Source organism: Curcuma longa, chromosome 3 (assembly GCF_044706935.1).
Source record: "Curcuma longa cultivar G26 ecotype Majalengka, Jawa Barat chromosome 3, ITB_CL_G26_1.1, whole genome shotgun sequence".
In the NCBI taxonomy this organism is placed as follows: domain Eukaryota; kingdom Viridiplantae; phylum Streptophyta; class Magnoliopsida; order Zingiberales; family Zingiberaceae; genus Curcuma; species Curcuma longa.
Window position 1 is genome coordinate 5,369,202 of NC_133863.1, and position 18,200 is coordinate 5,387,401.

The following is an 18,200-nucleotide window of genomic DNA, read 5'->3' on the forward strand; positions in this document are numbered from 1 at the left end:
AAAAACAAATTATTATAACTAAATATAAATGTATTCAAACCTCTAAAGTATAACAAATTATTATACTTAAATATATTTTTGTATTACTCTTGCAACACTATTAATGCTATTATAATTTACCCGAACAAATACATTGTATATAATAACTTGCTCCTGTTAATTAGTGATAGAGATTAAATTTTGAATAAGTTATAAATTGGGTCGAGTTATTTACTATCCAAACAATTATTCATATCCAATTCAAGATTGAAATACTAAAACCAAAACAAATTGGGGTTTTGAATCATCAGATTGGTTGGGATATACATATATTTTTTGCCCCCATCCTAACAATGTACTTGTCTTCATGAAGTCAGGCCATTGAAAGTAATGAAAGCTTTTATTGCCCCCTTATCATAAATATTTGCAACTTTGAACGAGCTGTGAGGGAGAGACATAGAGAAGAAGGCCAAAGGGTGAAGACCCCTCGAGTCAATCCAATTTTCACTCACCTCACCGTATGACCCAAAACAACCCAATTCACCCCATGCAATTACTCCACCCCAACTCATTTCCCAATCAACTACACTTTTTGTGCTTAATTTCTCCTTTACAACACACACACACATACGCTCTCTCTCTCTCTCTGCATTTATTCCTCTACAACAACCTCCTCCATTAGAATAATCCTCCACTTTAACTCTTCCCATTCATTATCGCTTTCTCCTGCAAACCAACAAACTACCCTTCAAAACCTCAGCACAAGTACTCGCCTCTTGTGGAAAATGACAAGACGTGCCGAATTATATCGATCTAAATCAGTATCCACGCGTTCATACTCAATCGCCCTAGCGAATTATATTAAACGTGTTCATAAAGGAAAATAATGGAATTTCGACCCCTCCAAAGGCTTTTCCATTTCTCTTTCTTGTACTGTGTACAATTGGTTGCTTGCATTAGTAATTCGTGTCCTCTTTCAGTACGTACCCTTCGCTAAACTCTTCCATCTTTCAGTAATTTCCAGTGCCACAAGTCATATGAACAGTGCCTTTTCATATATTAATTTTACAATGAATTATCTGTCGTTTTTTTTGTTGATTAATTATATGCATGCAGTAGTGCGGAAGTTGGCAGAGAGCACCACTGTTCCTTTTAATTCATATATAGATGTGAAAAATCGAGCAGAGGAGTAGGTGGTGGATGTTATAGGAAAGGAATTGAACATGTACATATATGTCACACAGAGATAAGGAGACGCTACTGTTTTCATTATATTCTTACCCTTCTCCACTGGCTGTGTCTCTTCCACTACTGCACCACACCACAACCATGGCCTCATCCAACAAGCACTGGACGAGCATGTTCAAGTCCAAGCCCTGCATCAACCAATGGCAGCATGATCACATCATTCACCAGAAAAATCTAGGTCAGTAATCATGCATCATCTTTCTTTTGAGAGTTAGGGTTAGGGCTGTAACAAATGATGATGATGATGATGATGATTATTGCTTGCTTTCTGTGGTGTGTGTAGTTTGTGAGGAGAGGAGCCCGGATCCGAAGCCAAGGTGGAACCCGAAGCCGGAGCAAATCCGGATCCTGGATGCCATCTTCAACTCCGGCATGGTGAACCCCAGCCGCGACGAGATCCGTAAGATCCGACTCCAGCTCCAGGAGTTCGGACCCGTCGGAGACGCCAACGTCTTCTACTGGTTCCAGAACCGCAAGTCCCGCTCCAAGAACAAGCACAGCAACGTCCGCAACCACCTCAGCCCGGCAGCCGCCCGCCGCACACCGAAACCATCCCCTACCGCCTCTTCTTCTTCTTCCTCCTCCTCCTCCTCCTCCTCCTCAGCCCAATCCACCGACTCCGGCAACAAAACCCTACCCCTCCCGACTAGATTCCAGTACTTCGCTCCCCAGCTGCCGCCCCCGACCTTATTCCCAAACCAGATGAACTCACTTGCGGAGCCGGCGTATCAAGACGCCGGAATCATCAGTTCGGACCTGCTTTACGATCCTGAGACGCCGATGCAACTACTCATGGGGCCAGATCATGATGATCACCAAGAGTGCAACTTGAAGATGCAATATTTACAGCATCTTTATGCAGCAGCTGCAGCTGCTGCCGCTGCTGCTTCTGCTTCTGCTGTTCCAACTGCTAGTGCTACCACTGTAGGCAGCTGCGTTAATGGTAGCCCTATCAGCGACATACAAGGTATGAGCTATTAATGACGCAGCTCTCACATACTGAGAGTGATGCTTCAGTGCGCTGATCCTCTCCCTCCCTTCCATCTACTTCGCGTTATGTACATTTCCATGTGTTTTCACTTCCAATTTTGCAGCCACCTGCTTTCTGTAAGGTAATAATGCTCCCAAAATTGAGAGCTGTCTCACTGTTGGAACAACAGCTACGTGCACGCAATCTTTCTCATGAAAGAGAAAGAAACAGATTCATGTAGAGAAAAGACAAGTATGAACAGATCAGAGAGCTCTATGTGGTCATGTCACGAAGATGCATGATGGGGATTGAATGACACAGTGGATCGTTGTGTCATTTCTCCTATAGATTGGACGTGTGCATGGGATTCATAGAAATTATGCTGTGTCTTGTTCATGCATACGATTTCTATAAGCATATTATTTTGCATACATATCTGTCATTACTTCTTTGATTCATCAATAAACAGAGTTGATGGGGGAAATCGGAGAAGGTATATTTGATGCCGGAGGAGTCGCCTGCACCCGATCGACGGTGATCACCAGCGACGCGGCATATGAGGTCGCGGCCGGCCGGATAAATATAAGGCAAGTGTTCGGGCCGGAAGCCATCCTTCTCGATCAATCCGGCCAACCTGTGCTCACTGATGAGTGGGGAGTCACCCTCCATCCTCTCCAACATGGATCTTCCTATTACCTGGTAATTAATACATTTAATATATCACTTCATTATTCCTGATAAATTAATTGTTTGATTGTAATTAATATTATTGTTTTGCAGGTTTAATTAGCTGAAAGCAGTATGGCTATGTTGGAAGCACTCGACATTAATTAATGCTATAGATTAACTACATAATTTGTTTTGTGTTGCATAAGTGCTATGCCATGCAACTTGTTGTATTCCCCATGAATATTAGGTCTTTTATTGACTGTATGTTGGGCCATGTACTGTTAGCTACCTTATTGTTCGATCATCTTCGAGTTTAATTATTTTGTAGCAACATTTTAAGAGTAGCCAGGTATTAATTGTCTTCGATGATCTATTACATGATGACAAGTAGATATATGCAATTATCATTGATTCTATTACATGATCTTCCAACACTTATCATTAATTCTAACATAAACATTCTCAAACCAAATGAATTAATTAGCACATCAAAATAATGATGAAGCTATATATGAAGCAAATACTATAGAGACAATTATATTTTCACACAATCATTTTACTATCATGTACAATCTCTTTTTTTTTTGGCAATCTCTCTATAGTATAGTAGTATAGTTTCCAATCATCACCTGATGATCAATAGAATTTTCTAAAATTTATTAGATTTTTTTTCATAATCTGATATAAAAAAATATTGGCAAATGCCATTTGTAATCATCTAAGTATAAAGAGAAGACTCCAAGGAGAGAAGATAATAAGAAGTTAATTTATTTAACAAAGTCAAACACCGTTCATACATGAATTTATTTAGGTAACCTCTTGAAGGAATTGGATTTCCATATTTATTATGGTTGATAAACAATTAAACACTAATTATTTCCAAAACATAAGACATATCGTGTACATGGAAAATATTTTTTAAAACAAAATTTCACAATACTTTGTGAAATTTAATTAATTGTTCATAAGCAAGTTCATCTAAAGTTTGTCAATACGTTTGCACTTTTTTTTATTATCTATTTGCAAATTACAAAGTCTACGTTATGAATGTATATATTTAAAATTAATATGAATTGTTTCATATTAAAGATTGCTACTAAATTTATGAATTTATAAGAATTATGCTTGATTAAAACTCCTGATTTATTAGTTTATTATCCGTCACTAATATAGAGAATTATTGAATAATATATACTTAGAAAATAATTTTAAAAGTCATTTTAAAAGCGTTGCACTCGCTGTGAATATTTTTGAAATTAGAGGGCCAAAGTGGGACGAACGAAACATCGAATGTTGTGTTCCTTCTTCGGAAGAAACCCTTGTCGGTTTCAGCAAGGAAAAGCCTCGTTCTGCTGTAGCCAGAGGAGGATCGGAGAAAGGACCGGCAGGAGGAAAATTCGAGGAGGGGAGAGATGGATCCGAAAGCCTCGGCCAAGTCGAAGCGAGCTCATACGCAGCATGGCCGAGCAAGCCACCCTTCGCCCTCCGCGATCGCTCAAAGGAAGAAGCAAAGCAAGGAAAAGAAACTGGAGCAGTCCGCCGGAGGAGGAGGAGATGGTGAGATAAAGAGAACCCGCCGTCCCAGCCTCCCATCGAATCGGGACCGGTACGACGACGAGGACGAAGTGGTGGAGAGTGTTGGAAATCCTTCCGCCACAGAGGTCGCGCCAAAGAGCAAAGGCGCCGACTTTGGATACTTACTGGAACAGGCACGTTCGCAGCAGCAGGAGCGTGACAAGCTTGCCGACCGTGGCCTGCCATTGCCCTCGTCCTCAGAGGAGTTTCCCCTTGGTAACGATCTTTTAACCTCTTTTCCGGTATTTGATGCCTTTGGTATCAGGTTTGCTGCTTCTCCCCAAGTTTTCTAAGCAACTTGGACTTTGGAAAACCGTACTTTAGAGTTTGCTTGCTCACATCTGCTTATAGTCATAGCCCCTATTTACTAAATCGATGAAGTAGCTTGTTGTGTTATTGCAGTCAGATCTGCCCTCCTATAACCATGTAGTTTAGTGTGTACACTGATTTGTGGATGGACCTTGAGGTGATTGGCTTGATTTTCCATATAAACTTATTAAGTTAGCATTATGTATTCATAACATTATTTCCTCTCCACATAGGACATAGACTGCTTAAGTAAGAGCCTTACATGGTTCCAACACACTTTTAATTGGCATATTGAGATTCTTCCATTCTCTAGAATCTAGTATTTACTTGTTGAATAACTATAAGAATAGGTAAGAACTATAGACACGATAGGTCTAAATGGTTGAACTCTAGACACAATATTTACTTGTTAATATTGAGACAAACATTGACATGTTTTCATCTTAACAATCATTGTAGTTCTATAGCCATGGTAAAATCGATCAACTATTTGTATACTTTGTAACACCATAGGTTACTATCAATGATAATGATGGTGCAAGACAAAATGGATCATCTTGTTAACTATTTGGAATCTCAAAATAAACCAGAGTAGTTTTGAAGTGAAAGTTATTAAAGGTCATTTGCCTGTAAATGAATCGAACATTCGTGAACAAGTTTGGTGTTTGGCTTGGTAAGAGCTTGTTTATATTCGTTCAATAAACACATGATCAATTAACTAAACAAGCTTAAACAACTAGTCAAACTAAACAAACAAGCTTGAACGCATATGTGTTCAACTCATTAATGTTCATGAACAATATTTGTGAACCATGTTTATCAATAAAACTTTTATTAACGTGCTAAATAAAGAAAGAAAATTTCAAAATGAATAAATAAATTTATATTATCAAGCTCAATAAACAACCAAACAAGTTTAAAATGTAAAAATTTTAAACAATCAACCAAGTTTGATTTGAGAGCTCGATAACATCTAAACGAACCAAGCTCAATCCAAGCTTGAACCATCATTTTGAAAGCTTGATTCATTTTAGGCTCGGCTCTGTTCGGTTCGGCTTGGTTACCTTATCAAACAAGCTCGAACACCATAAAGCTCGGCTCGGCTCGGCTTGTTTAAGCTCCTGTGCATCATTGTTTATAAAGTTTAAATGCCAACATCTCTCTAATATTTTATACTCAAAAAACCTTGAATTGTGTGCCTCTTGAACGTTATTAAATGTCTACTTAGAAGTCTTATAATGTCCCTCAAATCTGAAGTGAAATTTATTAAATGCCATTTGCCAAAGCTTGTTATGGTGACTATCATTGTTTAAAAGTATAAAGTGCCAGTTCCTCTCCTAATATTTAACTTGGAAAAGTCGTGAATTGGGTGTCTCTTTAACATTATTATTCTCTCATCCTTTTATACTCAGCATAGTCTATGTAGAAGTCATACAATGTTTATCACATTCTATGTACAGTTTTATTTCAGGGGCTGAGCTCTATTCTATCTGTTAGAGGAGAGGGCCGACTATCTTTGTACAATAATGATAATTTCATCATTGACGATTCCGAGGACTCCTCAATTAGTTCTGAGGTATTAAGTGCTATTTCAAATTTATGCGACCTTTGGAAGAGAATGCATTTTTGTACATATTGTGTTTCATAATGGTTCGATGAAACTACAGTTTCTGTAGCTTCTGTAGTAGCTCTTTTTCTACTAGCTATATGGATACTATAATTTGAATAGTGCATTCTTGTTATCTTAACTTTGAATAGTTAGTTTTTATAGCATTCTGCCTGACTTAAGAAGAAAGCTGCTTAACCTTCTTGACAAAATTTTTATTTATAGCATTCATATCTTTCTGGACGATTCAAATTGTGATTCTGTAATTACTATTGCAGTAACTTAAATCACATTTCAGGTACCTTTTTTATCAATTGATTTGGATGCAATTGACGCACAATTATCTAAATTGAAGCTGTCAGATCGCCTTTTCCTTGAAGCAGATTTATTCCCTGAAGAACAGGTAAACTTTGGTTTCATTTATTTGTTATAGTCCATTTTGCTTGTATTCCTTACTTTTGGTCATTTCTTTTCTTTGAGAAGTTGCGATAAACATTTTTCTGGATGGTTGTTGATGATAAAGGAATAATACAGAATTGCCATTGGAGAAATTGTCCTCTAGGTGGTTATCATATATTTTTTGAGTATTGGATGTGAGTATTCCAGACTATAGATAATAAATGGTAAGTCTGGCTGTATATGGTAAATTAGATATTAGAATTTAGTTGTTGCGGATTCCACTTAAACTATACATTGAATCTTATTGGTTCTGCCTTCAAGCTTTCATGAAAAAATCAAGGAGTTAAATAAATAACATTCCTCTGTTGCTTCATAATGCAGAGATCTAATCATATGTCCACCTTAGCAGTCAAAGAAAGGGTTATTGTCGTATGAGTCTTGAAGTTCATGCCTCATTTGTTATCCAACTTTTAAATCCTTGCAAAGATATTGGTACGGGAAGTATTCATAGGATTTCTTGGGACATGTTATCTTTTGTTAGCTTTATTATCCACTCTGAATGGGATTACAAATCTCATTGAATCCCTTGAAGTCAGATCACCAAGCACGTTTTTTTTTTCTTTTTTCCTTTTTATAATAGCTCAAGGGTTGGGTAAAAAATTTCATATCAAAGATGGCCTTAGTATGTGGACGAGTGATATATGTTGCTTAATCATTTGTATAACTGTCCAATTGATAAATTTTAGAGGGCAACACTTTCTGTAAAAAGAAGGCCCAGTTTTTAAAATCAGTCTATATCTATAGAAACCTTCTATGAACCATATACAAGTTTGCTTGATGTAATGCTATCAAATACATAATATGTATCGATCTCTAGGTAGCATAAATCATGTGAGTTTATGAATGTAATTTAACACTAGCAAAATTATGTGTTTATGTTAACATTTATCAAGACACCACACCAAAACTTAATTTGTAAGTATTTCACTATTACAATCACAAGGACTAATCCTTCTAGGAGAAAAAAAAATTATAGAAGCTATCATATTTTAAGGGGGTCTACAACCATGTAATACTTATTTTTTGTTTATTAGGTAATTTCTTAAAAGTTTGCTCTAAAGAACATACTTGAATCTGAGGTTGAATTTTTTCCGAAAGTTAATCATTTTAGTTTTCCATTGTTTGGTTTTTGTATGGTTCTTATTCCTTGGTCTGATTACACTTCACACCTTAATAGAATATTGGATCTTTTACTGCTCACAGAGTGCTGGCGAATTGATAGAGAAAAAGATGTCCCAGCAATCGGAAAATCTGGTAGCAAGTGAATTTAAAAAGGACTTTGCTCAGTCAGCCTCTGCCAATGTGGATAAAACAGTTTGTTTGGATAATCATAAACCTCAAATATCAGCAGGAAACACCACAGAGCTTCATTCTAGTAAAGAATGGACGTCAAAAGAAACTCAGATACACAATTCAGACTCTAGGATGTTTTCTGCTTCAAACCCAGCAGAGATCACTACCTCCAAGTTTGAGGTGGCAGCAGCAGAAGCAGAGCTTGACATGCTTCTTGACTCACTGAGCAAAACCAAGCTTTCTAATGCTGCTGTAGATGAGCCTGGTTCTTCAAGAAATGCAACCACAAGTCCAATTGACGACACCATGGATAGTTTGCATGCCACAACATCATCCTTCGTCCAGGAACAGAAAAATGAAGCAAGCACAACCAAGCAGGGATCAGTCCTCATTAGTAATCGTCCTTCTCATGTTCTTGGTGCTAAATTAGATGGAGGGGCTAATTCCTTAAGAACAGGTGCAAAACTTACACTCGATGACGACATTGATGATCTGCTCGAGGAGACTTCTATTTTCGTGAAGAACCAAAAGCCTCGCCTCCCTCCTGGACCGTCTTCAGGTTCCAAGCCCCTAGATGATTTCGATTCATGGATCGACACCCTATGAATCAGAATCTGAAGCAAATTCCCAAAGAAATACTTGACAACTTGATATGCTGCTCTTCTTTCACTTTGAAGAAAACAAATCCATGTTTTTCCACCTGTAGGATAGAACTTACATTCAGTGTTAGCATAGTTGCAAAATTAGGGTACTGATTTATATTCTTCGAGGTAGTCAAAGATTGGCAAAGGGCACAAGATTTTTCCACTTAACCTCACAACCCTGCCACTGCCATGGATGATCTCACTCTGAAAACTTCTGTACCTGAGAGCTGTGCCTGATGCGTTTGAAGGATCAGTGTTAAGGTTGAAGTGCAAACAAAATTGAGTATCAAATGAGTATAAACATGCTTTTTTACAATCGTCAACATTGAGTTGGTCCTTTGTGGAAGTTTCCTGTCATATTAAATTCAGTGATGGGTTGCAGGAAGAAGCTCACGCTGATGGCAACCGATGATGCCATGCAGTACGTATGGTGCATCATGAAGTCGAAGTATATCTGGCGGCTGGCAACCGATGATGTCATGGAGTACGTATGGTGCCTCATGAAGTCGAAGTATATTTGGCATTTTTGTTTGACAATCGTACAAATTTCGATCTTTTTCAGACAAATTTTTTGACTACGGCGAGGTGGTCGAAGAAGCTTCTGATCGATGTCGTCATGTCGATTCGGTCTTCTTCCTTTGCAAGCTCGTGTCTTCTGCTCGTTCTCTCTCTGCATGCGTTGACCTGTACCTTGCCGAGTAGCGACGACCCGTGGAGTTGACTACGGAGTCGCTGCTGCTTGGCCAGACACTACTATGGTAGAAGTCAACGGACTTACGGTAGAAGTTAACGATTCCAATCAGATTTAACTTGTTTGTGCAGGAGAAGAGTGGAACACTTGGCATCTTTATTAAATTTTTTTCTTTCTATATTTACTAACTAAAATTTCACTAGATATTACACTAAAGAACGGAGATATAGCAAAATTTTTACCAAATTGTGCATTTAAAATTTTATAATATCTAAATTGCATATCATAATCTTGTATATGAAAGGGTGCATTTGTGCACTTCACTTCTTTGAATTAATAAAGATAAACTATCATCTATTTATTGTTATTCAAAACTTGATTAAACTCCAAACCTCTCATTAAAATACAAAAGTGCCAAAAACTATCAAATTTATGCAGGTACAATCCAAATTTATATGACATGTATACTATTATATGGTTATTAGTCTGCTAAAATTATTTATACTTTTATTTATAATTTTAAATTAATTTTAATTCTCACAAATGAAATGCATCCTTTAATAAATATAAAATGATCATGCATGATTTGGGTATTGCAAAATTTTAGGCGCGTGCTTGACAAAATGACAATGTTTTCTCCACGCGGTGTAAGGTTATCGAATTAACGCCCGAAAGAGATCGACGACGAGATTTCCACCGAAATTTTGGATGGGCAATTAATTTTATCGATTCGTGATTAAATCAAATGGCTCGAAACGTACGAGTGTCACTGAACATTATTAACTGCAATTCGGAATTTTATTTTTTATATAAAAATCGAAGAGGGGCGAAATGGTCATTAGAGCCAAAGAGCGCCGGCTTCCTTCAAGATGGGCACAAGCTCGCCGCTGATGTGGACAGCGACTAGGCGATCGAGCCCACCCACAAGTCTTCCGCCCACGAACACCGCTGGGAGCGTCACCGGTCGCCGGAGATCCCCGCCTGGGACTTCGACGTCCACCACCCGGTCCGCCTCCGCCGCGGCCTCCTCGCCGAACTCGCACACCGCCGGGATGACTCCCAGCCCTAGCAGCAGCCGCCTCGCCACGTCGCACATGCAGCATCCCCTCCGCCCCACCACCACCACCGGGTTCTCCTCCACCATCCGCCGCATCACTCCGGCGCCCTCGCCGCCGCTGGAAGAGGAAGCGGAGGAGGACGAAGGCGATTCGGCGGCGATAAGCGAGGATCGATCGGAGGTGATCATCGATCCTTGCATTCTTATGTATTCTTTCCCCTTTTACCAACCACAGTTAAATCGGGAACTGAGGCACGGAAATGGAAGGGGGAGAGGGGCCGCTTATATAGCAGCTGGAAGGACGCGTGGACGGCGTCCCAACAAGTAAATCCGACGTCACGGCGGTTGTCAGCCCTTCTCCCAACTCAAATTCCAAATGTGAGTCGTGACCACCACACGCAGCCGCCGCCACTCAGTGACGTCAACGACGCGTCAGTGTCGGCTGTCTGATGTCGTAGACCTAGCGGGAGTACCCACGGCCACAGTTGGGTTTAATTAGAGCACGTGACGTTATAACACCTTTAATAGTGGTCGATTGGGTCCACTTGATTGAGTGGTAGTACCAGTGGTCGACCACGTAGAACTGCTTCGTTAATATTAAAAAAATAAAAATTTTAACACGTTCAGAACTCTGAACACGATCACTCCTCCCTCACTCTTCCACATCCTTCCTTCGCTCCTCCATGTCTGCTATTAACGCCCAATTAACAGCGCGTTGCGAATGCTCTTAGAACAGCTTCATATTTTGTATTAAGATAAAACTGGTCTGATGAAAAGGAAGTGGAGAGAAAAATCAATTGAAAAAAAAAACAATTGTCCCCCAGATAGATATCATAAACGATCTAACACATTGGATATTCATGAGTACAAAGTTCTTAAGTTCAAAATCTATTACAAGCAACATAAAACGAAAAACACATTTCAGCTTTAAAAAGAACAACGGACTTACCAAACTGATGCAGCAACATTCGTAGGTCTGGATTCCTACAAGGTTAAGGTAGCAAGAATTCATCCGGAACTGGCATGACTTAGGATAGATGCTTCGACACTGCGTGCACAAATTTGTCACCGAAAGGTGGTGTACTAGTAGTGTTGATGTTTTTTCCATGCTCCAAGCGTGATTATTCACGGAAATGCAGTGGTTACTCTTCCGCAACATTCACCAATTCATACTCGACCAAAGATAGATTGTTGTCCTCTTTAACTGTGAAATTGGCTGGCTCAGTAACCTCTATGCGTCCCCACTTGTCGACGGCCAGTCTCATCGAGCCTTTGAACATATCAATCTTTGCATTGCGAAGAATGATTGTGTTGCCCGGTTTCATTAAGTCAACTGTGAAAGAATAAAAAGATCTTATGGGAACAAAAACTGAAAGGAAGGTTAGTTTTTCAGGGGCAAAGACGAGTACTTTCAGATGAGTATAAAAGTTGTTGAACTACACGTATCAAATACATAAACAATTACACTGTAAAGGTAAATTTTCACTGAGACTAGTAAAAAAAACCTAACCGCATAATTTTTCATATCTAGGTGGCAATGAAATTCACTGTATTTATTCCAACTGTTTATGCATAAAAGACATTTTAATCGAAGAATTCTGTTAAGATAACAATAACAGGCAAGGCATAGGTAAAAGATAAAAAGCAAACGCACTGCTGCAGTGCTCTCCCACTTTAAGAATCAGGAGGGATGAGAATTTTCATCTTAATCTGTCACCAAGCATGAAATCATTTAAGCATTCATGATTAAGGGAAAAAGTTAATTAAAGTATTGGAAATATAATGTCAAAAAGGAAAATGAAGAGAACCACAAAACTACAAAAAGGTACTTAGATGGACAATCGGATGCTCCACTACACTTTTCTCATCCAACAATTTAGGCAAAACAAGTGACATCTTGAAACAGTCCAGTCAAGCAGACAGAACAAAAAGGACTCAAAAAGGGACTTTCATTAAGAGAAATGCTGGGGCATATATAAGAGGGTAGTGCTGCAACGATGCCTCTATGATTCAGCAGCAGAATCAGAACTAACAAACCCTTGACTATATTTTGAGGTCATATTAAAACTGTTAATATGACATAACAGTTTGGCAGACAAGGTATATTCAGAGAGCTTACAGCAATTAATGTCACTAAGATAAACTGAAATATCAATTCATGAAGTTAATAGAGATATAGATGTGTTCGAAGTTCTATTCAATCATTTCCAAGGTTTCTAAAAGCATACATAGGTGGTATGTGATTGGTCCATATGTTGCATGTGGGGGGCATATACAATCACATTAAAAATATTTTAAAAACGACCAACGTACATGCTCTGAAGTTTACTAATTGACACATCAGATTCACATAGAAAAAATGTTTGATGCAAAGCACATGAAATATATGAAACACTATTAATCAACAATCTAATAACACACCCACTTCACATCATATGTTACAAAACACATGAAATATATCAAACAATATTAATCAATAATATATATATATATATATATATACAGAATTGTTCCCCTGGGCGTCTGCTGCTGGGCGTCTGCTGGGCGACGGCTGACGTGGCAGCCACGTCAGAGCCACGCGTGCGCGTGCCAGGGAGAAAAGTCGCGGCCTCCGTTCGCGACTCGCCCATTCCTTCTCCTGTCTCTCCTGTCTCTCTTCGCTCGTCGCAACGCCGCCGCAACCCTAATCCTCCTCCTCCTCCGTTCTCTTCGCCGCCCGCAACCCTAATCCTCCTCCTCCTCCGTTCTCTTCGCCGCCCGCAACCCTAATCCTCCTCCTCCTCCCCTCTCCTCGCTCGCGATCTCTTCTCGGCAGAGGAACCCTAACCCTCCGCCTTTCTCTTCGCCGCCCCAAACCTCCCTTCCCTCGCTTGCGATCTCTTCTCCGCAGAGAAACCCTAACCCTCTGCCTTTCTCTTTGCCGCCCCAAACCTCCCCTCCCCTCGCTCGCGATCTCTTCTCCTCGCCGCAACCCTAACCTCCCCTCGCTCGCGATTTCCGACTTGCTGGGTGCGCTCCCGCCGCTGCTCGTCTCAACACAAGACACTGCTCTCGTGCGCGCACAGGGCTCTTGCTCTCTTCTCCCCTATCGCGCCGCCTGCACTGCCTGTTGCCAGGATCTGCTGCTGGGCGCCTTCTGCGCACCTCCGCCAACCTGCTGCAACCCTCTGGACTAGGGTATAATTTAGGGTTTAAATTACATTTTTTTTGGATTTATTTCACTGCAATTTTTTTAAACTGGTATGGTTTAGAATTGGATTTCTGTTGCATTTAATTTAGGGTATAATGAAGTCTTATATTTGTTTGTATTCTGATCAATTGTGTTGATTTTGTGCGACCTTAATCAGCTTGTAGCAAGAGCTGTATAGCTCATCTGTTCATCCATCACAACCAACCACTACAATCTTGTTATTTAAGCTATAGGTTAGGACTTTATTTAGTTTAAACTGGTATGGTTTAGGCTTTAAACTCCATTTAGTTCATAGCATTTAATTTGGAATTTTTTCCTGTTCCTTTGGTATGATTTAGGGTTTAAACTCCATTTAGTTTAAACTGGTATGATTATTTTTTCGTTATGTAGTTCTTGTTAAACCATTTAGTTCATAACATTTAACAAGTATCTTTTTTCCTATAATATCAACAACCATTGTTATGGTTAGTTTAATATAGTTTGCGATAGTTAATTGAATACAGATTTTTTTATACAGATTTTCACATCTTGTTAAATTGACATTCCTCAATAATGGAAGATATTGCCAATGATGATCAGTTATTTACTCCCCAAGTTACAGATGAGCGAAAACCAAAAATTGGAATGGAATTCATGTCAATAGAGGAGGCATTTTCGTGCTATAATCAATATGCACGAGAAGCCGGATTTAGTGCAAGGATGAGTCATAGCAAGAAAAATAAGATAACAAATGAGGTTGTTTGGAAAACATTTGTATGTTTCAAAGAAGGACATACTGATGATCAACGAAAAAAACAAACACAAAGTGATCAACAGAAAAGGGAAAGAGCACGTGGCGAAGTTAGAACCGGTTGTAAGTCAAAGATTTCAATTGTAAAGAATCAATCTGGACCTAATTGGATTGTCACAAATTTTGTGGAAAGTCATAATCATCCACTCTCTACCCCATCAAAGGTGCATTTACTACGCTCACATCGTTCTGTTTCCACAGCAAAAAAAGCATTGACCCAGCAATTTTCAGAGGCCAATATACCTACTTGTCAACAAATGCGACTGTTGGAAATAGAGTATGGAGGACCTGAGCTAGTAGGTTGCACAGAAAGAGATATTAGAAATTTTGAGAGAGACCTAAGGGATGAAGAAAAAGGTATTGATGCTGAATCTTTAATTGAGTTATTTGAGTCAGAAAAAGAAAAAAATTCTGGTTTTTACTATGAATATGAGGTTGATTCAGAAAACAGATTCAGTAGGTGTATTTGGGCAGATCATATATCAAGGAGGGCATATAGTGTATTTGGTGATGTTGTTGTATTTGATACAACATATAATACCAACAAATATGGATTGATTTTTGCACCATTTGTAGGAGTCAATCATCATCATCAAACAATTATTTTTGGTTGTGGTTTGTTAAGTGATGAGAAAGCTGAATCTTTTGTTTGGTTGTTTAACAAGTTTATTGAAGCCATGCCTACAGGTGCACCTAAAGTTATCATCACAGATCAGGATCCTGCTATGACAAAGGCAATTGCACAAGTTTTTCCTCAGACATTCCACAGATATTGTTTATGGCACATCTTGAATAAATTCTCAGAGAAATTAAATCCTTTGATTTATCGTGACAACTATCAAATCATAAGCAATGTCATTAGAAATTCTACAACGCCGGATGAATTTGAGAAATCATGGGAAGAGGTTATCAAGTGTGCTAACTTGGAGAAAAATGATTGGTTGTGTTTGATGTATGAATTGCGAAAAAAGTGGGTGCCAGCCTATTTTAGCCATATTTTTTGTGCTGGAATGTCAAGTAGTCAAAGATCTGAAAGCTCACATGCATTTTTCAAGAAATATATCTCAAAAAAAAACTCATTGATGGATTTTATCACCCCTGGCGGCAAAGACACAATGAGTTAATTGCAGACCATATTGATATGAATGAGCATCAAAGACAATCTCCTGGCGGCAAAGAGGCGGCAAGCAGATCCTGGTGGCGAGCAAAAGGCACCCAGCAGCTCCTGGCGGCGAGCAGTGCCGGCGGCGAAGCAGGGCAGAGGGTTAAGGTTTCTCTGCGGAGAATAGATCGCAAGCGAGGGAAGGGAGGTTAGGGTTGCGGGCGGCGAAGAGAACGGAGGAGGAGGAGGATTAGGGTTGGGGCGGCGAAGAGAAAGGCGGAGGGTTAGGGTTCCTCTGCCGAGAAGAGATCGCGAGCGAGGAGAGGGGAGGAGGAGGAGGATTAGGGTTGCGGGCGGCGAAGGTCTCGGAGGAGGAGGAGGATTAGGGTTGCGGGCGGCGAAGAGAACGGAGGAGGAGGAGGATTAGGGTTGCGGGCGGCGAAGAGAACGGAGGAGGAGGAGGATTAGGGTTGCGGCGGCGTTGCGACGAGCGAAGAGAGACAGGAGAGACAGGAGAAGGAATGGGCGAGTCGCGAACGGAGGCCGCGACTTTTCTCCCTGGCACGCGCACGCGTGGCTCTGACGTGGCTGCCACGTCAGCCGTCGCCCAGCAGACGCCCAGCAGCAGACGCCCAGGGGAACAATTCTGCCCCTTTAGTTGGATAAGATAATAGAATTCCTATCCCTATTTTTGAGTAAAATAAATCTCTGTTTGAAAGGATGGTACACTCGTCTGGAGACCCAAACTCCTGGAACTCTCTGCAAGAGAACTAGCACTTTCTTTCCCCAAGAGATTATATACACACACACACATAACACATTGAGAGACCTTAAAGTTCTAAATCAGTTTTGTTTGTTCTTACCAGGTTCAACGGAATCAAATATGATTTTTTAACTGCATATGCAAACCACATATGTTATAACCATACAAGGCCACCAAGCGGACCCCTTCAAATTATTCCTAGGTGGTTATATATCAGTCCAAGTGGCTGCTCTTCAAAACCATGGTTTTTCATCTGCCAAATATATGATTCTCAATAATTTTGTAACAAATAATCATTGCTGATGAGAAAATATCTAAGAGTTAAATGATTGTCAGGATTAATTGTCCACAAATGACCAGGACTTATTCATTATCACCAAGATTAAATTGTTCAAAGTGTTCCATTTTGGACAACTCTGGAAGGCCAAGTAGGAAAATTGACAACATGCAATCAGAAACGGAAGCATTATCCTTCCTTCACTTTTGTCAGGCCTAATTCATACCTTAAAGGAATGACTAGGTTTATCATTCCCATCATTGAATTTTCATACAGTAATTTGCGAGCAAGCTGGAAAGATTCACTTTGAAGAAGGAAAGCATTGGCTGCCCAATCAATTAAACTATTGGGCATTATCAAGTCCATTAGCATATGACACATCTGTTAGGGTCCTGTTTACCCAGGTGAAGTGAAACTAAATTCAAGGATAGTGGGGGAATGCCATACACTCAGCCTCTCCCTCCTACTGTTTACCTGCATCCAAATTTGGAAGGGAAAGAAACACTCCATGGCACCATAATTCATCCACCCAATTGAGTGGGAAAAGGAACAATTTGTGAAATGACAGTAACTGCCCTTGCCGACAGAGCTGCGTTGCCAAGTATGCTGTGCAAAGAGAGCTCACTGGGAACGTCAGAGTGCTGCACCCAGCTGAGAAAGTGGTGCCGCCAAAGGATGTGGGTGCTCATCTGGGAACTTGAAAAGAAATGCACCATGCCAAAGGTCTGCACTATGAGGGCTCGTGGGGGATGTTGGACATAACTGCATCCTGTGAGTACAGATGCATAGTCGATGCCAGGTTCTACATCAGCCACGAAGATGATGGTGGAGTATAAGGTAAACTGGTCATTCTACATCAGCCACTCCCTCCCTTCTTTCCTCTCAGCTCTTCTCCTCTACCTCTCGATCTCCACTCCTCTCCCTTCACAGCAGCTGGGTAAACAGGCCTTAACATGGCCACAGTGGGCATACTTCCAATCATGCCGCATTCCTGTCAATGTTGGTTCGCTTTTGTATCTTACTATGGTTTTGTTCACCCAAGGATAACAAAAACGATTCTAAGAGAATCGCGTTTACTTTCCTCCAAATTTGACGGATATTGCTTGGACATCTATGAACAAAGATTATACGAATGGGCGAAAGATAAATCCAAGCGCGCATAAGAAATAAAACCGAAAGCAACGTCTCCAATGAAAGCAGAAGAAAACAATAGGCTTGACGACAAACTTATCGAATCAGGGAAAAAGGAAGAAAGCGAAAGAATCGAACCCTGATCGTTTCGAGCGGTGAAAATGATGGTACCCGTCTCGTCGCCGATGAGGCACTCGGCTATCCTTGTAGAGCGGACGCGAACTGGTGTGGCGGCGTGGCCCTTATTGACCACGGTGTCAGATTTCAGAACCTTGACCGTGAGGGTGTGCCCGGTCGTCCCAGGCTTCAGCTGATCCACCTTCGTGAACACTGGCTTCCTCTTCGCGCCTACCGCTCCACCTTGCTGCTGCTGCTGCTGCGTCGCCATGGCCACCAAAATCCTAACCCTAGACTACGACCAAGTACCGTGCCGAACATGATAATTAT

General features: G+C 40.3%; 4 protein-coding genes across 5 annotated transcripts; 2 read left to right on the plus strand and 2 right to left on the minus strand.

Moving 5' to 3' along the window:
* Positions 1–1,308: 1,308 nt before the first annotated feature.
* LOC141823131 (WUSCHEL-related homeobox 9-like) lies at positions 1,309–3,011 on the plus strand. Its single transcript, XM_074710398.1, has 4 exons — positions 1,309–1,409; positions 1,449–2,194; positions 2,667–2,896; positions 2,978–3,011. The coding sequence occupies exons 1-4, from the start codon at positions 1,309–1,311 to the stop codon at positions 2,981–2,983; spliced, it is 1,083 nt and encodes a 360-aa protein (XP_074566499.1). The 3' UTR covers positions 2,984–3,011.
* Positions 3,012–4,258: 1,247 nt separating this feature from the next.
* On the plus strand, positions 4,259–9,544 carry LOC141824945 (uncharacterized). Its single transcript, XM_074712294.1, has 6 exons — positions 4,259–4,657; positions 6,211–6,326; positions 6,655–6,759; positions 8,019–9,013; positions 9,135–9,236; positions 9,315–9,544. Exons 1-4 carry the CDS (start codon positions 4,279–4,281, stop codon positions 8,712–8,714), a joined length of 1,296 nt encoding a protein of 431 aa, XP_074568395.1. The 5' UTR covers positions 4,259–4,278; the 3' UTR covers positions 8,715–9,013; positions 9,135–9,236; positions 9,315–9,544.
* A 588-nt stretch (positions 9,545–10,132) lies between these two features.
* LOC141824834 (glutaredoxin-C9-like) lies at positions 10,133–10,744 on the minus strand. Its single transcript, XM_074712166.1, has one exon. The coding sequence runs from the start codon at positions 10,699–10,701 to the stop codon at positions 10,282–10,284; it is 420 nt and encodes a 139-aa protein (XP_074568267.1). The 5' UTR covers positions 10,702–10,744; the 3' UTR covers positions 10,133–10,281.
* Positions 10,745–11,329: 585 nt separating this feature from the next.
* On the minus strand, positions 11,330–18,153 carry LOC141824839 (uncharacterized protein At4g28440-like). Of its 2 annotated transcripts, none has more exons than XM_074712171.1 (2): positions 17,925–18,153; positions 11,330–11,833 (listed from the first exon to the last, which is right to left on the minus strand). In XM_074712171.1, the coding sequence occupies exons 1-2, from the start codon at positions 18,139–18,141 to the stop codon at positions 11,643–11,645; spliced, it is 408 nt and encodes a 135-aa protein (XP_074568272.1). In that variant the 5' UTR covers positions 18,142–18,153; the 3' UTR covers positions 11,330–11,642. The 2 variants fall into 2 exon arrangements, with proteins under 2 accessions (XP_074568272.1, XP_074568271.1); XM_074712170.1 differs by having other exon boundaries at positions 17,892–18,153.
* Positions 18,154–18,200: the final 47 nt, after the last annotated feature.